Source organism: Paroedura picta, chromosome 13, assembly GCF_049243985.1.
Source record: "Paroedura picta isolate Pp20150507F chromosome 13, Ppicta_v3.0, whole genome shotgun sequence".
Lineage (NCBI taxonomy): Eukaryota > Metazoa > Chordata > Lepidosauria > Squamata > Gekkonidae > Paroedura > Paroedura picta.
This window is the reverse complement of record NC_135381.1, coordinates 21,212,579-21,238,672: the sequence shown is the minus strand read 5'-3', so window position 1 is coordinate 21,238,672 and position 26,094 is coordinate 21,212,579. Positions and strand designations below refer to the sequence as shown.

Genomic DNA, 26,094 nt, shown 5'->3' with positions numbered 1-26,094 from the left:
AAAAAACAGCTATGATTAGCTACATATTGAGCAGAATTTGTGGACACACATGCAAATCTGTTGAACTATGGGGTGTGATTAAAAGTACTGCAGTGAAAGGGTCAGGCTAATTTGTCATGACCATAATGTACAGTAAAAGAATCCCTAAATATTTTTCTCCTTGACCTGGATGACCCAGGCTAGCCAGATGCCCTTAGATCTCAGTTGCTAAGCAGGGTTGGCATATGCACTGGTTAACATTTGTTTGGAAAACCACCTAGAAAGCTCAAGGTCACTATGCAAAGGAAGGCATCTTGGAAACTCTAATCCTTATCCATGGTTCCTCTATATATTTGTGAAACAGCCTGGGGGATGGAACGTGTCCAGCTGTCTGAGTTGGAATAGGGCCAATCAGGGTGCAGCCAGCAATGCTGGCTGCACCCTGATTGGTCCTGCCCCTACAGCTTCTGCCCTCCCTCCCTAAATGCTAGCCACGTTCCTCTCAGACGTGCCAGAGACAGACACACAGAGCCCTGCCAGACCGAACACGAACCCTCATTCCCTCCTATCCCTCCTGCTGCGAGGGAGGCAGAGAGATACAGAGAGAGCTGCCCCAAGCTGTTGACAGAGACACAGAGAAAGCTGCCCCTGCTGCGATGGGGGGGGGAGAGAGAGAGAGACAGACAGTCAGACAGAGCTGTCCCAAACTACTCATCAGTCCTCCTTCCCTCCTACAAACCAGCCCTAATTATGACCCACTCGTGGGTGAGCACAGGGAGGGGCTGGCATCCTGACCCAGGCCTTCAGGGTGTAGTGGCTGGAACATGGGACAAGGTCAACTGCCATCCATTTCACCTCTATCCCAGCACCAAAGATCAAATTGAGTGTGTGGCTGGCCTGATGAGTGGGACCAGAAACAAACTGGGAGAATCCCAGTGCCGCCATGGTTGGCACCAGGTCTGAGCCTGACCCAGAGGCAGACAAGTCAGTGTGGACATTGAAGTCCCCCAGAATTAAGAGCCTGGGGTAATGCAGTGCCCAAGCCATCACTGCCTCCAGGAGGTTTGGCAGGCTATCTGGTGAAGCATTGGGTGGTCAATAAACCACTCAGACAGCCAAGCTCTCCACTGTTCTTCATTCCACTCCAACACAGAGACAATCGGTGGTGCCTGGAGCGCCTTGTAGAATAAAGTCTTCTGGGCCAGAATTGCCACCCCCACCCCCCACCCTAGAGACAAGACTGATGAAGGACCGCAAACCCTGGCGGGGCCAGATTTTTAAGGGAAACCGTTTCACCCTCCCTCACCCAGGTTTCAGTAACACACACCAGGTCTTCCTTCTGCCCTGCAAAATAGTCTCGCAGGGTGGAGAATTTGTTATTAATCAACCTGGCATTGTACAACATTACTGTCGACTCCTTCCTAGCCTCCACCACCTCCTGCCTTGGGATGGGACACAGATTACAAGGGCAGTGAGTGGATACAGGCCCGGTGTTTTGATGGATGTGAGAACCCCATAACCGTGGACCTATTGGACCGCAATCACTCCCTGTCCAATTTCCTCACCCATGTCCAATCTCCTCAACTCATTGTAGAATGAACTTTGCCATTTCAGTCTGCAGGAGATGAAGCACTTTTAAAAACAATTCCCCAGGTTTTAAAAAAGCAGCTGCAATTCCATGTGAGTAGAAACTAGTCTAGCAAGGGAGTACTAGGCTTGGCTGGAACTTTTATTCTTTATACGTTACTTTTTTCTTTGCAAGGAGTTTTTTTTTTCTAAAGCAAGATAAATATGACCTCCTAAGCATTATGTATAAAAATTATAGTCCTCCCATAGCCAGCTCAAGATCCTACCATATAACCAGGCTGCATGCAAGCTCATTTGGTTGCTGTTGAAGTCTAGACATCTTGCCAGGGGAGGGACTGACCACACTCATCATACCATCTGGCCAGATCCCTTCTTTGCCATCAGCTCCTCTCTTGTGCCATTCCTGTCCTTGCTTAGCTGCTTCCGAACATCTCTGATGGGCCTAATAACCTTTTTGGTTTTCTTTTTCTTTTGCACATCCTAGTTGCTTACTGGCCTTTTGAAAAACCTGGTCTAGATATATCTATCCTTAAAGGTAAAGGTATCCCCTGTGCAGGCACCGAGTCATGTCTGACCCTTGGGGTGACACCCTCCAGCGTTTTCATGGCAGACTCAATACGGGGTGGTTTGCCAGTGCCTTGTGCTTTTATAAAACAAATGAATGGCAGGCACACCAGTGCAAACAGGGGTTAGTTTTAACCCTGTATCACCTGCCACATGACAGCCCTCTCTGGACAAAAACAGCCACCTTTCACATCTCTTGCTTTGTGTTACCTGGATCCATCCCAGACTATCCTCATCTGAACAGAAGAATATGCTGTTTCAGCCCTTTGCCAGCCAATTTCATGCAGCTGAAAGAATTGCCACTGATGAGATGGTTTCAGTTATTCAGTCTTTGCTTGGGCCCAGGTGCCTGGTATGCATTCAAATGCCCTCCTTGAATCACGCCCACCCACTGCTTTGCTTTCTCGATAGCAGACATCTATGTCCAAACTGGAACTTAAAAGAGAGAGAGAAATTATATTGCTGCCTCTCAGGATAGAGTTGGCAGGGTAGCTTCTGATAACAATTAAAAGGACAGCAATGACAAAGCAATGACAATTAATTATTTAAAGGGCCAGATGAAACTGACCATAAAATCTCAAATGCCTCACAGCAAAGATAATTTTAAAATAATAATAAAAATAATAAAAACAGCAATGAAATCTTGTTTTGAGGGAAGCAACCCAACCAAAAGAGCATCTCAACAGAAAGTTCAGGCTTGTGCGACACAGTGTTTTCAAGTGTTGGAGGAGGAGCAGAGAACTCCAGATTCCAATTTGTACACTGTCATGGAAGCTCCATGGGTGACTCTCAGCTAATATTGTGAGGATAAGAGTAAAGAAGGATGTAAGGTGCTTTGTAAATATTGTATAGTTTTAAACAGGGTGTAAACCACCCCGAACCAGCTATGCCAGGAAGGGGAGAGGGGGGTTGTAGAAATCAAATAATAAATCAATAATAAACCTAGATCCATGCAGTTCTAGTCCAGTGCAGCCCCACTGGTTTTCAGTGCCAGTGAGATTATGCTTCAGGAACACCCCTATTTTTGGACAGTTCGCAGTTCCTAGACAATGTATGAGAATTCTTGTATAATGGCCCTGTGTACTAGCTATGCATGGCAGAAGCAGAAATCCCTGCGGTTAAAATAAAAAGGATGACTCTTCCATCTGTGTTCCCAATGTTGCTATTAGGAGGTTTAAAAAACAAATAACCGCAAAAAGTGCTTTTCAAATACATGGGGCTTTTTTTGGGTAGCTCAATCTATCCATCCCCGCTGTCCACACCACCCCCCTCGCTGATGAAAAGAACCCTCTCTGTCCTACCTTCTTATTGATATCCAAAGTGGCAACCTGCAGTTCGCATGGCTACATAAAAGAATGCAATTAAGACTGATCATAATGATAATAGAGCTTTTATGCATAATTTTCTTGCAGTCACCCAAATTGGGGTGCAAAATTCGAGGCATCAGGGCTCAGGGACTCTGATAGACTGGGCAGGAAATGAGGGGTGGAACCTGGGAGTGCCTCTGAGACAAAGGAATGAGAGAATGGGCTTCAGGAAACAGACGGCTCTCGCGCAGAGAAGAGATGCGAGAGAGCAAACCTTTTAGCACAGTGTGCGACCTCATTATACTGGGAGGGCTGCGCTTGTCCAGATAACAGAGGTGGTTGAGGCTGTCCTCTGCACAGGAGTTAGAGGCAGCCTTTGCATGTCATGCCTATAAAACAGATATTGTTGGAGTGAATCAAACCTTTTTGACGCTTTCTTTCCCCCCTTTTTTTTGCAGTGTGCCTGATTTAGCCATTGAGCTGTAGATTTGCACATCATGAGGGATTATTAGTCATCTCCTCTCATGTTGTTATACTGCTGACGAGTCCCGGGGTGAGGGAAGGTCACTGGGTACTGATGTCTTACTTTCTAATAACAACTCCTCACTGTTCTGGCGGAGAGAGAGAACCTGCCAGGCCAGTGTCAAGGTAGTTGTTCTGAGCCATCTCATCTACGCCAAATGACTGTAGGGCTTTCCACGAGGAGCCGTAGCAATCCCTGTTGCAGGGGATATTTCATTATCTTTGGAGAACAGGGGCATTTGTTTTGCTGGGAGAGTGTGGTCAAATTGAGGGCACACTTTGCTCTTACACTGAGATTCATGTCGAATGTTTTTGCTGTGTTCCTAGAACAAAAAGAAGGCCTTCCACATGCAGCTGGGTGAGCTCAGACACCTTGGGATGGGATGGTATATTTGGGGCAACAGATTGCTTTGCTGGCCATGAGACAAGGGGCATCATGAAATCCCACTGTATTCTTCCACCCTCGGCTAAGACGATATCACTGCCATATGTTAGCTGGAAGGATGGGAGGACTCAACTTTCCGTGGGACCTCCCAGTTCCAAGGTGTATAAAACTGCAGATCATAGAATCTTAAAGCTGGAAGGGACCTCCAGGGTCATCTAATCCAGCCCCCTGCAGGATGCATCCCATATGCTGTTTGAATCAGCTGTTCAACATTCTGGAGAAATTCCCAGGAGGACTGCGCCTAAGAGGGTTGCTGGAGACGAGGAGTCTGCAGAACCAAGCCTCAGTAGCTCTGCCAGTACCATCGGGACCATCCTTCAGCAATTATGGTATCACATCAGCCACTGGCAGAGATATGGGGTGAGGAAACAGGTGAGTCAAAATGCCCTTGCAGTGTTTGCCTGTAGCCTTCAAGCTGAGTAACTGCCACCACTCTGCAAGGGATAGCAAAGGAGGGGTGAGCCAGGAGAAGAAGAAGAAGAGTTGGTTCTTATATGCCGCTTTTCCCTACCCGAAGGAGGCTCAAAGCGGCTGACAGTCGCCTTCCCATTCCTGTGGGGTGGGTGAGGCTGAGAGAGCCCTGATATCACTGCCCGGTCAGAACAGTTTTATCAGTGCTGTGGCGAGCCCAAGGCCACCCAGCTGGCTGCATGTGGGGGAGCGCAGAATTGAACCTGGCATGCCAGATTAGAAGTCCGCACTCCTAACCACTACACCAAACTGAGGGAAGTGGACTGCCACAGCTATATGGACCTTCCTCAACACCTGCCCCTCCACCATCTCCACCACATGAGCTTTCTTCAACACCTGTGCCATCTTTGATGGGCACATTCTAGTCTGAAGTTTGCACTCAATCACTTTGTAATTTGGCAAGGCCTGCTACAATGCAAATCAGCGCAGAATGGATGGGAGATGATCCTTCAACTATGAAAAGGCGATCACTGTTTGTGTTCCTTCTAATGGCTCCTTTGGGACACTGTCCCCAGTGTACATTATGGCTTTTATGACATGTATTAATTTTGCTATGTGGGGCCAATGAGTAGAGCTTCACTTAATTCTCACAAATTAGTTTTCACATTCACGGATGTCCCTCCCCTTCTCTCTAAGTATACACCTCATGCTTATTTCATAAAGCAAAATAAATGGAAGGCAAAAATCAAATATACTTCCCCCTCCTCGAATGACTTGAGTGATAAATGAAACCATATTTTGTGATTTGAACCTTTCAAACATGGCATTTTCATTCAATAGCACAACATTCATTTTGGAGAGAAAGAATGGAAAGGGGGAGCAAATTAACTCAGCGTTTTCCATGTCTTGAACTGGTGGAAAGAAATACAGGAAGCAAAAAAAAAAAAAGGCTTCCCCCCCCCCCTCTGGGAATTTTGTATATTTTAGCCTTAAACTAGGCTCAGGGTGCAAGTTCAGCTTGTAAAACATGCACCCCTTTCAATGTATTGGTTGCTGATTAAGTTACTATTACTGATTAAGTTACTATAGGAGGGATATTTGATTAAAATTTATATTGGCAACAAGGGAGTATCCTCCCTTTTTGTTTCCCCCTCTCAATAGCATTTTTGGCTTCCTGGAACCAGTTGGGCTGCCCCAAATTCGCCATTACAGGTAAAAAAAAAAACAATTCAGGCAAGTAGGGGTTTCTCCTCCATGCCCTGGAACAGCCCCACTCCACTCCCTTTTGTAGTAAACATCACCTGATGAGTAATTCGGGGGGGGGGGGGGGCTCGAAAGCTCTTTATTTGTGGCTGGTCCTAACTGAAATGCGAATCCCGGTGGTTTGGTTCCTTCCGCGTGTCGGGGAACAGTAGGGGCCCAAATGGGCACCAGGAGCCATAAGCAGGTGCAAGGAGCTCCCTAGCCTGACGCCGCTTGCCATGGTCAGGGAGGAACCCCCCTCCACCCCTGCACGATCGGCCGAGGGTCCCCGCGGGTGGGAAGCGACCCTCCCCCCGGTGGCCGGGGGGGGGCGGGAGGAAGGGGGGTCACAAAGGAGCCCCGGGGGGGGCCGCCCCGTGACGCAGAGCTGGCGGGAGAGGCGCGCGAGCCGACGGGGTGTGAGGCGAGGGGGCCTCTCCCGGGAGGGCAGCCCCCAGCGGCTGCGGGCGCCGTCGGAGGCCGGAGGCGGCGCCTGGCCAAGGACAAAGGCTTGTGCGCGGGAGGCGGGGCGTGCGCCGTGGAGGGGCGGGCCGGGGGCGGGCGCCGGAGCCGCAGCGAGCGAGCGAGCGGGCCGGGGCGGAGGAGCCGCTGCCTGCGGACGTGCCGGCCGCGCTCGGTGGCTGTCGGCCGACGCGTGGCGGCTGCTGCTGCTATGGGGGCGGCCGGGGCCGGGCGGTGAGCGGCGAACGGCGGGGGCCGGCATGCGCCCGCCGCGGCCCGCGCCATGGAGGAGCGCTGGCACAAGGTGCTGGTGGCGCTGGTGATGCTGCTGCTCTTCGGCGGGCTGGTGCTGCAGTACGTGTGCCCGGGCAGCGAGTGCCAGCTGCGGCAGCGCCTGCAGGCGGCCCGGGCGCTGGGCGGCGTGTCGTCGTCGGCGCGCCGCCAGGCCGACCCGTACCGGGCCGAGGACGAAAGCCCGCCGCGCTTCGTGCCGCGCCTCAACTTCTCGGCGGGGGACCTGCTGCGCCGCGTGGACTTCAACATCAAGGGCGACGACCTCATCGTCTTCCTGCACATCCAGAAGACCGGCGGCACCACTTTCGGCCGCCACCTGGTGCGCAACATCCAGCTGGAGCAGCCGTGCGAGTGCAAAGCCGGCCAGAAGAAGTGCACCTGCCACCGGCCCGGCAAGCAGGAGACCTGGCTCTTCTCGCGCTTCTCCACCGGCTGGAGCTGCGGCTTGCACGCCGACTGGACCGAGCTCACCAACTGCGTGCCCGCCGTGGTCGACAGCAAGAAGGACGCCAGGCTGCGCCCCACCAGGTGAGGCGGCCTCTCCGGCCCGCGCTTGGCTTGGCTCGGCTCGGCTCGGCAGAAGCGCAGGGGGGCGACCTCGGACCCCCCCCCCTCCGCCCGCCTGACTGGGAAACCCTTAGGCTACCCTCCTGACCCGCCATTTCCCGGAAAGCCCAGTCGAGATTTGCTTCTCAGTAGACAGGGTTAGGATTGGTGAGTAAAAGGTGTTCCCAGTCATGGCTGGGCTGAACCCACTAACATTGAGGCATGCTGTTGGCTTAACCTCATTCGGATCCTGACAGGGAGGTTCATTCAATGGGTGGATTCAGATGAGTAGTCCTGTTGGTCTGAAGTAGCACGATAGAATCAGAGTCCAGTGGCACCTTTAAGACCAACAAAGATGTATTCAAGGCGTAAGCTTTCTAGTGTAAGCACCCTTTCTAGTGCAAGCACCCCTTTAGGGTGCTTGCACTCGACAGCTCACGCCTTGAATACATCTTTGTTGGTCTTAAAGGTGCCACTGGACTCTGATTTCATTAAATGGGTGGTTAATCCTTACTTGAGAACACCTTTGCTCCCCGAAACCTGTGTGTGTGTTTGTCCCACAGCATGTTATGGCTTTTCAGCATGCTAAATCGTGCCAGTCTGGACTTGGGATGAAGACAAGGTTCTTTCTTTTACCCCCTCCCCTTATTTGTTGCAGACCCAAGATGAGCTGTTGTAATCGTAGCTAATACCGAATGTGGAATAGTCATAAATTTTTGTGCATTGCATATAGCACAAATAAAACCCGTCCCCCCCATAAGTGCAAACTTAATTTGCCCATTATCCAACACTGAGAGGGAGCTAAAAATGGAAAACCTAATTAAAAATATTCAGAAATCCAGTAGCATCTTAAAGGCCATCGAGTCTAAGAGCCCTGATGAGTAGCAATGGAAATTTTTGAAAGCTGGTTGGCGACTGCCTGTTCTTTCTGTGCACAGAGTCTTGCTATATATCAAGGAGGCACAGGGATCAAAGTCTACGGCAACTTGGAGATTCTTTAAATGTTTTAACAGTCCTTATCACTGATGTTCTCCTGTGCATTAAGCACTCCACCTTGGCTTGGATTTCTCCCTGACTTTAACAAGATCTCAGAATGTTTGATATTCTTGCAGACAACTGCTGAAAGGCAGATTTAGGCTTGAGAATAAAGAAACACTAAAATGTTGCCAGACTGTGAGAAAAATTGGCCATCTCTCCATCATTGATGCTACCCAATACTGGGAAAGCTCAGTTGTGTGTGAGAAGTAAACTCCTGCTTCAGGGCCAAGCTGATTGTGTAACTTTTAGAGCCTCTTGTCCTCCCAGAAAACCTATGATCTTTTTGTCCCGTTGATGCTGCCTCTTACTGGGGAGAATGGGCTCTGATGATCATGCATTGGCTTGAAAGTTCCTCCTTTGTGCTCCTAGGATTGTTCTATTTCCCTGCTATGTTTGCATCTGTGGAGACAGCATGTGTAGAGGCTCCCGTTCTTAGAATGGGAAAGAGAGAAGCTGTGATGTACTTAAATTCTGAGAGAGATGGAGAGAGCATTCCTTACTGATTTCCACATTTTGGCTTGCTTCCCCCTCCCCTCCTTTCTTTTGCTAACCTGGCCCATTTGCAAATGCTGAAGAAGGAGAGTGAGGTGGTTTGGGGCTTGTTGTTTGAAATAATTCCAGCTCTTTTTTGTCTCAGGAGCTTTGCTCTGGTATTGTGCTGCAGAAAACACTGCCAGTAGGTAACTTGTAAAAGAGCAATCTCCCCCCCCCCCCACACACACACACTTTACAGCAAAATGCATTTATTGTCCCGCTGTCCAATTTTACAGACGGATGATGTCAATATTCCTGAGGATCTCTTTTCCTTCTCCATTTTTTCCAGTTGTTTCCCTTTTCCAGGATCTCCCTTGGTTGTTTAGTTTTTGTTTTTCTTTGTCCTGGAAAGTCTTTGGAGGCTTGCTGCTTTACAGACCTTAGTCACTGATATGAAAATTCATCCATTGTTGACTGGAAATCCATTTTGGCAGCAGCAACATAGTGCACCAGGAGATATCTGGGCTGCCCTTCGGATTGCTCTGATATGTTAAATGTTTTGCACTAGCATGTGAAGCACCTACAAGATCACCTATGAACTAGGAAAAGTACCCAGTCCCAGAAGGCTCAAAGAATGAGCTGTTTGTGAATCTGAGCCATCTGTACATGGATCTTCTTTCCTTGGGAGAGAGAGGGAGGGGTAACAACGTGAGAAATGAAGCAGACAACCATCTTTAAGTAGATATTTGGAACAAAGAATCTTCCAAGCAGTTTGGTTCATCTTGAGCAGCGGATATTGGAACAAAGCCAGTGGCTTGCCCAAGTCGTATGTCTTGCAGACAGTTTTGATTGTGCCGGTTATAGAATCCTTGTAGTTTGCAGGTAAACCCAAGAGCAATTATTGGGCCACGCAGCTTCTTGGAGAGTGCCTTTAGATTATTATCTCCCGTAGAAATGGGTCTTGATGATTTTTGAGAGTCCTGCTTTGGTAGGTGACTTGGGAGGGTGAAAATCTGTCACATGGTGATTTAAATTGTTTAGATTGGTGATCAGAGTTGCAGCATTTGACAGTAAATAAAACCGGGCAGGAACAGGTATTTAATTTTAGTATTGGGGGGGGGGGAGGTGCATCTGTGTGTTTTGTTTTCTTAACAATATGCTAGAAATTGAGCCTGCACGAAATTTTTCCTATGAAAACTTGGTGATCTCAAAGTCCTTTTTTGAGAGTTAGCTTTCAGCATAAACTTTGTCATGTTCTGGTGTTTAGCTTTCTGGATCTGAGCAATTGTGCAGTTGTTAGAATTTTTAAAATAAATGTAAGAAGATGGAGGGACTAGGGTCCATAGGAAAAAGTATATCTATATTTGGAATACAAAATGTGGAGTATGTCGCAGTGATGAGTGTTGGAAACTGACTAGGACTGTGTGTATTTCGGGTCCTTGTACTCAAGTATCTATTAAGTTCTGCATTATCTGAACCCCCCAAGGCTAAGTACAGATTGACTTGAAGCCAAATGCAGTACTGCCTTTATACAATTTCTTTTTCCCTTGGTAAACACCACACTGCCATCTACGGAAAATGCTTCGCATCATTACTGTCCACCCTCCAAAAAGGCGAGCATGCTTTCCTTGTCTTTGTCCCCTCATGTGGTCTCTGTAATTACTTTCTCCCCTTGGAGGCTGCTTTCAGTTGTGAACCTTTAGGAGAGCAGAAACATAAAAGAGCTGGTTTAGGGTTCTCAATCTTTTGCCCCAGTGGAACACATAGGCAGCAGTTGTACATTGAAGTAGGCTCTGGGGATCATGGACTGCTCGTCTCCCCCAGTCTGAAAAGCAGTACACTGTTTTGACTAGCGGTTTTTGAGATTGCAGTGTGCAAATGCTAAGAGAGAAAAAAAGAGCATGACAGGCAAAACTTCGACTCAAGTATGGGCTGCACCCCCCCCCCCCCCCCCCCCGATCAAATCGTTGTGTTGATGGGAGAACTCAGGACTAAGAATCTTTATAGTGTAAACGAGGGGAGAGTAGCTGCTTGTATCCCGGCCATGGTGTGGTTCGGAAGGCATATGATAAAGCTGAAATTAAATGGATCTGGTTAATGCCTGAGTGGGAAACTTCTTGGGATACCCTTCCCACCCTCACTCCATGTGTTTCCTTGAGCTTCAAAAAGGAGATAATGCATAATATGAATATAATAACATAAATGTTTCTAAGGATAGCCAATAGCGTGCTGTACCAAACACATTCAGCTCTCAGCTTATATGCTCAACTGCTAAGTCTTGCTGCAAAGTAGAAAAAGAAGAGTTGGTTCTTATATGCTGCTTTTCTCTACCTAAAGGAATCTCAAAGCGGCTTACAGTCGCTTTCCCTTTCCTCTCCCCACAACAGACACCCTGTGAGGTGGATGAGGCTGAGGGAGCCCTGATATCACTGCTTGGTCAGAACAGCTTTCTCAGCGCCGTGGCAAGCCCAAGGTCACCCAGCTGGCTGCACGTGGGGGAGTGCAGAATTGAACCCGGCTTGCCAGATTAGAAGTCCGCATTCCTAACCACTACACCAAACCGGCTCTCTGCTTCACAAAGGCTGGAATACAGTTTGTGTCCGGTGGGGGAGAGAACATTTTTTTTTTCAGGCTAAAAGTTGAGTGGATTCTTGTTCGCAGCCATCATGTTACAAGTTAGTAGCTTTGGGGTCTATGTCAATAGGTGGGCTACCAAATGATTTACCGGCTTGTCACTGTTGAGAGCATGTTTGGTTTAGGTTGTCTGTTGGGTCCTAGGAGCTTGAGTGGAAGCCGGTTCCAAGAACTGCTCTGCTGAACTTGGCAGGAGGCTACTGCCCGTTCTTAAGTCTTTATTTAAAATAACCACTATAACAGGTTCTACTACTTAAATACTTTTAAAATAAAATTACTACACAGCCTACCTAATAGCTATGGTGAGAATTCCCCAAACTCTGTTTTGACTAGCAATTATTGAGATTGCAATGTGCAGATGCTGAAAAAAGAAGGATGGGGTGTGAATAACTATTCTTTCCACTGTTCCTCATACCTCTAGAGGAACTTAGTTTTCTTTGTGCTGTCAACATTACAGTCAGCAGCTGGTAAAGGGTTAGCTAAAGTTCTTTTGCATCTCTGCTTGGTCCCAGTGCAAGCTTCTTGTGTGTGATGCTCTCTGCAACCTCACCTTGTGAGGCTGAGGTGTTGCAAAATGCTCTGAGCCAATACTGCTGTAGTCTGTGCAAATAACATGCTTGAACATCAGACTTTCCCAGCTTGCAATGCCTGTTTTCTCTTGAATTGAGCTCTCCACTGTCACATTCTTGTACTGATTTGTTTGCAATATTAAATGAGCAGGGTTTTTTGCAAATATTTGCATCTGTGACATGGGCAGTCAGTGTACATTGGCAACTGGCCAATAGCTGCTGTTGCTGCATGGACAGAATTTACTGGATTACTAGAATTAATGGGAGTTCATAGGGTTTTTGGGATTATGTTTGGGAGGCTGTGAAAACTATGACCCATTACGCACGCACATTTTACTGCAGATTTTCAGAGCAGTAATCCTTTAATCTTGACTTCTGAACTCGCCTTACGTACCATTCGTCTCCCTCCATTGTATTTATTCTGTGTCTAAAATTTAATACACACACTTTTCAAAATTGGGATGGAATATCACTTCTGAAGTGCTGTGGGTGGTGTACAAAGTTTTTAAAAAAATAATATGCGATTCCCCTATCGTAGTTGCACATTAGCATCCAGCAAATACCATCTAAAATCCTTGTGGTTCAGGGCTTGCGTATGCATTTTAGCATTAGTTCATTAAATACAAGGGAGTAGAAAGAGAAGCAAGCAAACGGTGGGGGATAATATTGAGACTGACCAGACTTGTTTTGAAACTGGCAAAAAAAGCTGCAATCCTGGATTTACATTTTGTGGTGTACTAGGGGATTCTCTGCTGTGTTATTAGCCACTATGAACAATGAGAAAGAGTCACATCATCTCATAATATGGGGGAATATACAGTTATTTGCCAGCAGAATTGAGGGTGCATTGGCAGAATACTTAGTGGTATGGTTCTTTACTTGGATGCTTTAAGGATGTGAATGATTAGGGTTGCCAGGTCCCCCACCCCCACCCCCACCTGAACCACTGGCAGGGGATGGTGGGTAAGGTTTCCCAATTCAGGATGGGAAATGAGGACAGTGGGGTACAGTACCTGAGAGACCACCCCCAAAGCATCCATTTTTCAGGGAAACTGATCTCTGTAATCTGGAGATGAGCTGTAATTCTGGGGGATTTTCAGATCTCACCTGGAAACTAGTATCAACAAGGAAGTTTATTATGGGACAGATTGTGGAAGAGCAGAAAATAATGTCTGTAATAAAACCAAGTGAGAGAATATCAGCTTGCCAGTCATGGTTAGTTATTGTGTAAAATACCTAAGTAGCTTGTAATAAATTCAGTGCCCATGTTGTAAAAATACATATATGCACACACATTAAAAAAAACCATTAGCAGTTGGATTCAAACTGTTTTTATTCAAATATTTGTATTCTGCCTTTCCTTGTGATTCAAAGTGGGTCACAATAAGCCAGAAATTGTCCAGAAACTAGGGAATCTTCCAAGGTTTCCTATTACAAGACTTCAGTGAAGTGTTTTTGATTCTTAATTATTAACAAGCCAGCTGAGGTCATTGTTACTATGCATGATTGGTTGGTTGATTGATTGATTGATTTGTGGGATTTGTTTACTGCCCTTCCAGCATGACCATCTCAGGGCAGTTTCCAACATTCATGTATATAATCAATATGTGTACAGTAAAACAGTGTTAGATTAAAACAATATTAAATCCTATAAAAATAATCCACTCAACAGATGGTCCTAGTTTGTCTACATATCATCAATGTAGCTCTAATTTAGTTTTCCATATCAGATTTCCGGTTTCGGGGGGGGGTATCCATGTGGACCCAGGTGATGTTCTAGATGGTATTGTCTGTCTGTCCGTCTTCATTGGCCCCAATCAAATGCCTGGTTGGAAGAGCTCCATTTCTCAAGCCCTGAGGAACTGTCAGCTCCCACAGGGCCATCAGCTCTTCCAAGAGTTCATTCTACCAGGTAAGGGCCAGGACCAAAAATGCCCTGGCCCTGGTTGAGGCCATACATACTTCTCTTGGGCCATGAATCACCTGTTGGTATTGGCAGAGCATAATGCCCTTTGGGGGATATAGTCAGTTAAACAGTCCATCAGATATTTTAGGCCCAGACCAAGTATAGCCTTAAAAGTTAAAACCAACAACTTAAACTTGATCCAGAATTCAATTGGGAGCCGAAGCAGTTGCCTCAGGCAGCTGGATATGGGCCCTCCAGAGTGTTCTCATGAGGATTCTGGCTGCAAGATTCTGGACCAATGTAATTTCTGGATCAAGGTCAAAGGTAGGACCACGTAGAGTGAGCTAAGGAAATCTAATCTGGGGGTGATGGTTGTTAGGTGTTCTGGGGTCAGGTAGAGCGCTAGTAGCTTCACCTGGCAAGAAGAATGTTATGTGCATGCATGTAACGCTTAGTTAAAATGAGTCCTCACAGGATGAAATTGCTTGGAACCTGCTACGCTTGACTGATTCTTGTCCCGCAAATAACACCACCTGATGGAACTGAGAGTGGCAGTGAAAATGCAGTTTCCATTCTGACCTCCATGGAAGAGAATTAAATTGTATTGTAATAGATAAGTAGACATGTTTGTCCACAGCATATCATACATAGTTCTTTGGATGTCAAAATGAGCATATAGTCTATGAATTCTCAGCATCCTGCCTAACTACAGTTCACAGGATTCTTTGAGGGAAGCCACTGCAACCATTTTGAAATAAAATTGGTTGGTGAGCTTGAATCCTTGTTTTCCAGCTCCAAATCTATCCCATAGTTGTATGGCTTCCAAGGGCCTGCTTGCAAGTTCCCGGAGAGTTTCTGCCATAGGGACCGAAACACTACTGTTGCCTTCAAGTCGGGTGTGAAAGTTTGTGTGTTGGCCTTGGCATATGTTTCTTGGCACACTTTGTGCCATTACTGTGGTAACTTATCTGCCAGTCGAATTAAGGGTGCCTTTGCAGTATATTCCAATCACTCCTGATCTCCTGATCTCTTTTTCTCTGACAGTAGCAAAGGGATGCGGAAGCATAATGGCTTTTAAAAGCTACTTCAGTTGTCACAGGCGTTTTCTCATGCCTGCGGTAGATGTCATTTTAATAGACCTCTTTCATCGATAACACAAGAATTCAACAGAAGTATGTGCCTGTGATGCAGGAGGCTGTGAGGGTGGAAGAGACAGAAGATTTGAGACAACAATAGAGAAGACAAACAAGCAGTAGCCAGGAAAGACACCTCTGCATAAACCAAGTGCATAAACCAAGCTATCAGTTCTGAAATATGTTGCCGATGCTGTCCAAATACAGACCTGGCCTGACCACGGAGGCGATTCAAACGACGTCTCATTTTAGGAGCAATAGTGAAGCAGTGTATTACAGGGACCCTCCATGTTGTTGACCCTGTGGGCACTTCTGCCATTTTCAGGAAATTTAGCAGGTATCACTACAAAATGGGGGCCTTGAGTTGCCATAGGTAGTTACATTTGTGCTGTGAATCCCTCTTTGCCCCCTGTGGGGGCCCCCACACCACGGTGAGACTCAGCAGACCCTTTCTGTCCTGGAGTTGTGCATGAGTCTGCCATGAAAACGCTGGAGGGCGTCACCCCAAGGGTCAGACATGACTCGGTGCTTGCACAGGGGACACCTTTACCTTTATAATAACTGGAGCTAATTAAAATTTGTATGCTTGGGATACTGCTGTTGTATGTCCTGAAGAGATGGGTGACCCAGGGCAGTATAAAGACATCAGATATCTTCTGGGTTGACAATTTGTCTTAAGTGACTTTGGTGAACATGTGATATCTCTGTTGTTCTTGCTGGGATCTCAGAGGTGTTGGATTCTTCTTCTGGGTTCTCAGAGGTGTTGGATTCTTCTTCTTCTGACATCAGATATCTTCTGGGTTGACCGTATGTCTTTGGTGAACATGTGATATCTCTGTTGTTCTTTTTGGGTTCTCAGAGGTATTGGATTCTTCTTCTGAAGATATTTATCTAAAGATAAATCTAAAGATATTTATCTAAAGATAAATAAATGTTGGGCTTCACAGTATACAGGGTTGGACAAATAGCTTTGCCTCCTTAGACAAAAACTGTTCCTTTGTTGAGGTGTGAGAGAGAGTCTTGTTTGCTGTCCTGAGAGTTCACACATTTGCTGTTCCTTACCACACAAGATAGAGTGTTGAAGAAGAGACTATAATTTAGGGGAAAACATGTTGGAGGAAAGAAGTGAGATGGGGCAGAGGCAGGAAATAAATGTGTACTGAGGGGAAATTCTCTCCTGTTCCCCCTCGCCCCAACCCAGCAGCCACCCATACTTTGATTTGGCTCTGATAATGGTGCCTCTTGTGGCGCAGAGTGGTAAGCGGCAGAAATGCTGTCTGAAGCTGTCTGTCCATGAGGTTGGGAGTTCGATCCCAGCAGATGGCTCAAGGTTGACTCAGCCTTCCATCTTTCCGTGGTCGGTAAAATAGTACCCAGCTTGCTCGGGGGTAAAACGGGTATGACTGGAGAAGGCGCTGGCAAGGCCACTCTATATTGAGTCTGCCATGAAAATGCTAGAGGGCATCACCCAAGGGTCAATCATGAAGGTGCTTGCACAGAGGATACCTTTATCTTTTAATGGGACAGCTCAGACTCCCTCCGTCTCAGGGTTGGGAGGCCACCAAAGAATCCCAAAATTCCTACACAGAGGAAGGCGACAACAAATCACCTCTGCATGTCTCTTGAATATTCTATGGCAAGGGTAGCCAAACTGTGGCTCTCCAGCTGTCCATGGATTACAATTACCATGAGCCCATGCCAGCAGCCAGTAGGGGCTCATGGTAATTGTAGTCCTTGGACATCTGGAGAGCCCCAATTTGCCCGCTCCTGCCCTCAGTTGTGATTTGATGGCACTTTCTACACACATATCTACATGCAGTGGGTTATGACACTTGGTCCTAATAACCTTTTAAAAAGTAATTTTAAAAAGGATGTGCATGCAAAGATGTAAAATAGCACTCATCCAAATGTGCAGTGAGATGAGCAGTTTCATAGGCTGCATTAGTCCTAGTGCACGCTAGTTGCATTAATCCTGCCACACATTAAGCAGATGCCGGATCATGGCCGCATTTTCCACTTGTCCAGATTCTGATTGCAGAATTAATTATTCAGCAGTGCATTTGAAAGCAGCTGTATGGTGGTAGTGAAAGCTGTGAACAGGTTGATATCCTCATAGAGGTACAACATTGCTTTGAGGAGAAATATATCACTGGAATTTGCCAGCTGCACCCAGCTACCACAAATTATTCATTGTGTGCCATTTCATCCAATCTGTCATTCGTGCCAGTCCTTATTTAGGAGTAGATGGTTTTCCACGCATAAGCAATGCTTTCCAGTGCTCAGTTAAAGCAGTTTTTCTGTACATCAAGCAGCATTCTTTTTGCCTTTCCGGGATATTATAAATTTTAAAATGGTGCTATAAACGATTGCTCGCAATGATATTGAAATACATCTAAGCTGTAGGGGAGATTCATATTTATAACTTGCGATCTGTTCTGAACTTGGCAGTATGTTTGTATTAAAGTATCAGATATCCTCCAAACTTGGGAGAATAATAGGTAGAAATATATAAATTTAACAGAAAGGTGACAGTTGGTTTCATCATCCAGGTTTCAATCCTGCCATGTATTAAAAGAGGTTAAATTTTCTCTCGTTATATTTAAATCAGAATAGACAAATGGTGCTCCTCCACCACCGCCATTGTAAATGTTTGCAAGGAGGAGGAGGTATTAGTTGACTTGATTGCTTTTTAAATTTGACTATCAGAGATGCTGCAGAGGCTGAAGAGAATTGCTCAGTTTCTTCCAAACAGCACAGCGCCTAATGAATCACTTCAATGTACTTTTCTTGAAAGAAAGCAGAGCAATTTAAATGCGCGAGGCATTGATTTACATCAAATGGATTAGGCCTTGGTGTGCCATCCCTTGCATTAATCCTAGTTTCTCCATCAACTGTAATAATAAAGACAGTCCTTCAGCACAAATTAAGTCATGTAGATTACTGCAGTTTTACATGAAAATGGCCAAGTTCATGTGGTGTGGAGAGGGTCTCCTATGGATAGAACTTTTTGAAGGGGGATTTTTTTTTATTTTGCAGACTTTGGGCAAGTGAGATTGGATAGTGGAAATAAAACACTGGGATTGGAGAATCCTGGCTTTTACTACTTAGATCAGGGGTAGTCAACCTGTGGTCCTCCAGATGTTCATGGACTGGCAGGGGCTCCTGGGAATTGTAGTCCATGAACATCTGGAGGACCACAGGTTGACTACCCCTGACTTAGATAAAACGAACTTTTATCCTGTGTGCCCCTGGCTGAAGAATGGAAATAAACAACTGGCAGCCAAGGGGCTTGGTTAAGGCTTCAGGGACTTCCCTTTTTCTGCCTCTGTTCTCCAGCCCCCTCACAACGTTGTTTTTCCTAGCCTAGCAGCTTTCTCCCACACAACCCTAGAAACATATAAGACTTGTGAGGGCTGTCTGAGTTCTCCTTGATTCAGTGGTGACTCTCAGGATAAAATGGAGAAGAGAAGAACCTTGTAAGCTGCTTTGAGTACCCTTTATGGAGAAGGGGTGGAAGGGTGGTGGTGATGGTGGTTGAAGACCACCTGTTGAAGCCAAGAGGCAGTCAGATTGGCGTGAGTTCAGCTGAGGTTTGTGGGTTTGTAGCCTTCTGTGGCTGTTTCCGCCCCTTCCTCAATGGAAAGAACCGTTTTCAATGTGTCTGAGCTCTTGTTATTATTTTATTGTTCATTGTTTTTAATATACTACCCCTCCCTGCACACGGGCACAGAGTGGTTCGCAACATGTGTCACATGTACATTGTTTATTATTTAATAAACATTGTTTATTAAATCATACTTAAAACTTTATTAAAAATTTATGGTGCCCCATTTCTTCAGCTCATCAGTTCATCATTACACCTTCTGATCCATTTCACATTTCACAGACAGTGTGATATTTTAATGAGTGTTGTCAGTGTCACTCTAGTTTCCAAGATGTTTCTAGATTCAAAAGATGGCTCCTGTTGATTAAAAAAACCATGCTGACCAGTCCTTTAGTGATTGGTTTCATAAATGTTTGCAGGTAATTCTTAAGGATCATCAGGGAATTTTGAATATTCATAGATGTTCTTGTGTTATTTGGGCCCTTGTTTTTACCATGGAGAATGAGAGGCTTATTCATCTGGCCCTGGTCTTAAGCTGCTAGACCACTACGATAAATTGACCTAGCTTATTCATTCATTTCTTCTCACCGAATTGTATGCAGCAACTAATAATTAATTGTGGGCCATCAAGTTGTAACTGACTCATCCCAACCCACGGGCCATGTGGTTTTCAAGGCAAGTGATAAGCAGATCCACTAGCCAGTGGTTAATAGATTTGCAGTCTGGTGGCCTCTGGGCATCACACTCTGTAAGGGAAAAAAAATCAGGCAACTCAACTAGACAGCATTTCACTGTACCTCCTAAATACTTGTATAAGCCTGATCCAGTCAGTCTGTGGATACATAATGATGATGATGATGTAATCTGTTCAGTCGTGTCCGACCCTCGGTAATTCTATAGGAAAGTCTTCGTCACACGCCTCTGTCAATGGCAGCCTCTTTCAGTTGGTCCATGGTCATCCTTGTATTGGCTTTGATCATGTCGAGCCAGCGGATCTCTTGGCGACGCCATTTCCTTTTGCTGCTGACCATGCCGAGCATTAATGATTTCTCCAATGAGTTTGATCCCATGATAAATAAATAAATAAATATCTTGCCTTCTAATGACATAGTTGGTTTGCTCCTCTCTAAAACTATCTTGTTGGCAATTTGGCTATCCATGGTATTCGCAGCATTCGTCTCCAACACCATAATTCAAAAGCGTCTATTTTCCTCTTGTCTTCTTTCTTTCACATCCATAGCTTGTTATGGGGAAGACAACGGCGTTGACTAGCCGGCACTTTGTATTAAGGCTGATATCCTAACCTTTCCATATTCTGTTCGTGCTTAACACTGCGTTCCGGCCCAGTGTTATTTGCTGTTTGATTTCACAGCTGCATCCATCACTTCGAGTGATCATAGAGCCAAGTAAGATGAAATTGTCAATACCCCAGTGTTCTCATTGTCAATCGTGACTTTGGTGCTACTGTCAGTAGTTGTCATGATCTTGGTCTTTTTGATATTTAGGTATAGTCCCATCCTTTCACTCTCTTCTTTTAGTCTCTTTATCAACTCATGCTCCGATTCAGCAAGGATACAACGATTACATTTCCTGCAGACTAGTCTATGGATACAACAATTACATAATTGAACAGCATAGGACTACAACAGCTGAGCAAAGGGTAAAGTCAAATAGGTATCAATATGTTCCTCTTTCCCTAGACCTAACAATTATCTTTGTGATAAATTAAGGAGATAGGCAGGATTGTTGTTCATGTGAGTTTACCTTTTTCTATGTGTGGCTGGTCAGATTTCCATTTCCTTTGTGGCTGTTTCCGTATCCTTACCACAGTTCCTCTAAATATTAGCGAAATGGCCATCTGGGCAGCACTGTCCGCGACACAGGAACCGGCTGTCTGGCTATCTGATTTGCTGTTGAAAGCTTAAAACAAACTTCTTGGAGACTACAGCTGGCAGGACAACTTGGGTGTATGCGTGTGCATGTGAGAGGCTATGCAGCTGAAAAGTAATTGTGGGTAAAATTTCCAAAGGCGACAACAAGCGTTTTACATAAATTAGTAAATTACACCATTCTATAACTACAGAGACTGCCTCCTCTCTCTCTCTCTCTCTCTCTCTCTCTCTCTCTCTCTCTCTCTCTCTCTCTCTCTCTCTCTCTCTCTTGGAAATTCTTAAAGTGTGACTGAATTAATGGCCCCAGCTGTTAGTCTTTTTCTTGGAAAAGGCTGGTAGGGGTCCCCTTTGTACTGACAAAGCTACCTTGATGCATTTAAGGGTGTTTATACACACAGATGATGAATATAAATAGGCTCCGGCAGCTGGTCTCTGAGGTGGCTAGAAATTTGATGCTGGTGCTGAAGCATCTGAAGTATTTACTCTGCCTGGCGCAAGGCAGGGGGACTAAAAATTTGATGCCAGCTTTTGAAAAATGGATGTGGGGCCCCTGGGATTCTGAAAAGTTCTCCCAGCTCCGTATTGTTTGCAGGTTTTGTGTAGGAAGTACGCCAGTACTTCTTAGAAGATTTAACTCTGAATGCCGGCAGAGGGAAAAGGCTGCTTTCTTTGGGAACAGTGATCTGTCCCGATGATGGATGACTGCAGAGCTAGCATATGGGCCCGTCTCCTGGCCTGCATCCATAAGGAATATGCCTGGATCTGGAGCAGCCATTCTTGTGCCTTCAGGATTGGCAGCAAGGGCAGCTGCTGATCCAAGGACACGTCATCATGACGGGTTTTGAAAGGATTTAGGGATGCATTCTGGCACATCTGAAATTCTTCAGTGTGTGCACACATACACTACACACTGAGGAGTTGCCCTCTCTTCTGTTCCCAACAGAACAGAAAAAAGAGGGACAATCACGAGCAGTAGACTCTGCCAGAGTGCTTTGTTGGTGTGTTCTCTCTCTCTCTCTCTCTCTCTCTCTCTCTCTCTCTCTCATTTCCAGTTTCAGAGTTGTCTGGGATGGCTGCTGCTTCTTCATTGAAGGGCATTTCATATTCCCAGTTCATTGTACAGCTGCAGTGTGGGAGGACTTGCCCTGAGAAAACACAAGGCAAAATGCTCTGCCGCACAATTTGACCCTTCTCTTCAATTCCTGGAGGATGGTTATGACCATCCAGGTAGGAGTTAGTGGTTCTGAAGGACCTTGAGTTATTTCTAAGTTCAGGTGAGAACATCAGGGAGGTGGAGGGAGGCAAGTCCCACTTTTGTGGGAATCCCAAAAAGCAAATGTGGATTTATTGTCTCCTGCAGTCCAAAAAGGAACTAAGGACAGACTTGGAAAAGGGCCTTTTTTCAGTGGAGTTATCTAGACAGCAAAATGGGCCAGCTTCTCACTAGGTTTAGTATCTTTATCTGTGATAAGGTATATGACCTTGGGATTGCAGGATAACATACAAAATTTGATGGAAACAACTTTGCCCCATTTATTTATTGATCGTATTGCAGAGTTACACACAGGAAGCTTATAGTAATATTAATTGTCAATATAGCAGGGATGCAGACCAATTGGGCAATAAGCAGTCTCCTATATTCCTTGTCAAGTAACCCTGAGAAGGACTGTTCAGTTGATTGTTTTTTTCCTCCCCATTCATTGAATTTATGTCCCGACTGTAACCATAAGGGCCCCTTGAGGTTCTCGCAGTAAAACAAGAAGCACATTGGAAACAATAAAAAGAAATTCCAGCGGAACTTTGGATACCAATTTTATTGTGCCATCAGCTTTTGTGAACTCTTTTTCAGCTGCGTAAACTCTAGTTGGTAGAGAGGAACACAGAGAGAAATGTGCAAGTTCTGGTTTACAGACCTTTATCCCCCCCCCCCTCCAGGGTGCCCAGATGTGCATTTGAGTGTATCTGTATGCATACTGTAGGATTAACACTTCTGAAAAAGTAATAAAACAGGTTGACTTTTGTAGATAGTACATCTATGACCTGTACAGAATCCATACATGGCAATTAATATTTTAAAATTGTGAGATTACACTAATGGAGAGACAGGATTATTCCTAAAGTGTTGCTTTCGGTAACCTTTGAACAGGGGTAGTCAAACTGCGGCCCTCCAGATGTCCATGGACTACAATTCCCATGAGCCCCTGCCAGCATTGGGAATTGTAGTCCATGGACATCTGGAGGGCCGCAGTTTGCCTACCCCTGCCTTTGAAGGTGTATTCAAGAGCTAACTTGAAGAGTTTTCTTGTTACAAAAGGAAGGCATGGCCCAGAGGCCACCCTTGAACAGATTTGGGTCTAATATGCTGTTTCTGAACATGGAGGCTTCATAATACCCCTGGCAGTTCCTTCTCCTGTGGATTTTAGGTTTTCCTGGTATGAAATTTGAAGATGTATTATATATAAATCGCATAAAGCAGGGGTAGTCAACCTGTGGTCCTCCAGATGTCCATGGACTACAATTCCCATGAGCCCCTGCCAGTGTTTGCTGGCTGGGGCTCATGGGAATTGTAGTCCATGGACATCTGGAGGACCACAGGTTGACTACCCCTGGCATAAAGCCTAAATAGCTCTGCTTAGTTAGCTTGGGATAGACCGAAATGTTAGGATTTGCAGGTGCCCTGCTGTGTGGGGCCAGTTGATAAGCTCTTGGTCTGTGTATGCAGAGTTTTCTGGGACTAAAATGAGAGCATTCTGCTAGAACATAGAAAGAGGCTTAATGGCTTTCGTGTTGCTATTCTGTCTCACTGTTCTGTCTTTCTGAGAACTGCCCAGATTAACAGAAATGCTACGTTTGCATTCAGCCCTTCAGAAATCTAAAATACGCTCTTACCCAGCTAAGTAATTAAAAGTAAGCATCTCTGGAATAATTACCCCTCCTTGCCTCTTTAATGCATGTGCTTCTCTTGAAAGCTTTAATTCTCTTGAGTGCTATCTTGTATTGGGGGGAGGGGAGTGTTTCTAGACCTGCTAGCAGTAGTTTCTGGGTGGGATTTATTAGCATTCTAAAGATAGGCTCCCTGTTGACAATGAGTCTGTTTAGGTGCACCAGGATTCTGTTTTGCTGCAGAAATGATGTTGAGGCACAGCTTGCTGCAGTTAAGTTGTGTGAATTGGGGAAAGGGGGAGCTTGTTAGTTGGCAGTGCTGCTAGGTGTCCTGACTTGTTCTGTCCTGTTATGCAGAATCTGTGGTCTGTTCTTTCAGTTCTTAGCCCACAAGGCTGAGAAGTCAGATGTCTGTAGGATTCACTGATTCAGAAACATGATTGTATTGCTATCTGAATGTGTGGACTGCCATGTAGGAGATGGTTCTGAACTTCCTACAATCTGCAGGTGCACTGGGTGTGAGAAGGTAAAGGATAACAGGAACCGTGCTTCTTCGTGGCTTGGCTTGGCAGTTCAGGGCGATTTGTATTCCTTGATGGTGAGGGATAGGTGGTCTGCACATGTCTATTATAGCAATCTCTATTATTACATTTGCTCAATACTGATGTGGTGCATATGTAAGAGTAAGCCATGGTGTACTGCTATGTGAACAACCTGGAATAGTATAGAAGCACTGGGAAACCAATGTGGCGCAATAAAAATATCCAAATTGGACTTATATAGAGTCGTCTCTCTTCAGTTTCAGTTATTCTTTAATTCTTATTTCACACAAGTCCCGACGCGTTTCGCCTTACAGCTTTTTCAAGGGACGGTTCTTGAAAAATACAAAAGTAAAATTAGTAGTAAGTCCACAAGGTAAGTTTAGCTATTGTATGACTCTGTCAAGATATTTCTTAACAAGTTGAAGTTGCTTGCTACAGATGTTTTGTGCAAAGTTGTCTGTAATGTAGAGTGTGACATATTTTTTTCCAGTGGGGATAGTCCATTTTTGTTGTTGCAGTGGAGGCATGCCCTTAATTAACCACAGAGCATGGAATCTTCATATATGGGATGCCTCCTTTCCAGGCAGCAGTAAACATGGGAAAAATAGATACTCACCCTGTGTATAATGCCTGATTTGCCAGTGGTTCTCATCTGCCACAGTCTGCTACAGCATCTCTGTGTTGGCTTTTCATAAGAATTGTCTGGAAGTGGACTTCCAAGCTATGGTCAATATTCAGTGCATACTCCCTGCGTTTTTGAAAAGTAAATAAAGACGTTAACTCTGCATTACAGAGAATTTAGTGCTGTGATCTGTAATAAATTACACAAAAGTGAACTAGCTCATATACTTTCTCTTTCTCTGCATAATTGCAATCTTTTGCAGGTTGTTTTAAAACTGGTTTGCAAAACAGGTTCTGGTTTTGTTTGTATTGAGGGTACAGCAGCATAGAACATGGAAACCCAACCATCCAGTACTTAAGGCTACTGGCACACCCCCGAAACAGAAATGGGCATGGACGTGATGACTGTTGTCCCGCCCCAGGGAGCATGGCAGTAGATGGCGGTTGGTGAGGCCTGACATTGAGCCCCACTTGCTGTGCTGCTGCCCATCTTCCAAGGCCTTTCCCATCCTCAGGAGAGTGGGGGTGGCCTCGTAAGGTGGGCAGCAGCAAGGCCCAGCACTGAGCCTGTGGTTAGCTGTGCCGCCCCCCTGCCCCCCCCCCCGGTCTTCCATAGTCGCTCCTGCCCTCAGGAGAGTAGTGATGGCCTTGGAAGACGGGTGGTGGTGCAGCCAGTGGGGTTCAGTGCCAGCCCTCACCAGCTGCCACCTCGGACATTACGTGGAATGGGTTTCCATGTAATGGCTGAGAATGCTGTTGGTGTACAATTTTTTTCTCTTGCATCTCTTGGATGTCTTTATTTGGTAACATTTTGACAAGTACAGTGCATTGGTTTTGCTTAAAAGACAGAACAAATATTAAATGTGCTGTAATCCAATCCTTCGGCATTGATTTTTCTTTCTTGGTCTCCCCACTCCTACTCTTGGCAATTTGTCTGTTCATCCACCCAGAGAGCTGGAATTTTTAGAATTAAGAAAAGGAGGCTAAATAACAGCTTTAAGCTCTCCTTTGCAGTCCCAATAATTGCACTGAAAAGAAACTCCAGTTTCGCTGGTACAATAATGTTTGCAAGCTAGAATATCCAGGAGTCTTACAATTTGTGATTTCAAAGACTGATTTGAATAGTGGTCCCCCCACCTCCTCAGGTGAGACTGCGAAAGGGGGCAAGGTAAGAAAAGGGGAAAAGTGCTGGGATGGAAGCATGGGGGAAGAAGGGTATACAAAGATGTCCTGTTGTTTTCTGCTGTCCCTTCTATGGATGCCTTGTGAGCCTCTGCTGGCACCACCCTGTTAATGAAGATAGTGGGCAGCATCTGTCTGCCTCTGCCTTGCTTTGACAATGGCTAGGTCAGAACTTTGAGAAATTTCCTGGCCTCTAAATTGCTGCAAAGTGCCCTTCTGAGCCATCATAACAGAAGGAATTGTTTGGCGCTTATATG

General features: G+C 45.6%; 1 protein-coding gene across 1 annotated transcript in view; it reads left to right on the top strand.

Moving 5' to 3' along the window:
* The first annotated feature begins 6,613 nt into the window (after positions 1–6,613).
* HS6ST2 (heparan sulfate 6-O-sulfotransferase 2) overlaps positions 6,614–26,094 on the top strand; it is a 147,989-nt gene continuing 128,508 nt past the window's right edge. The window contains exon 1 of the mRNA XM_077309419.1: positions 6,614–7,341. Coding sequence (XP_077165534.1) covers positions 6,803–7,341 — 539 coding nt within the window. The 5' untranslated portion in view covers positions 6,614–6,802. The remainder of the gene's footprint in view (positions 7,342–26,094) is intronic.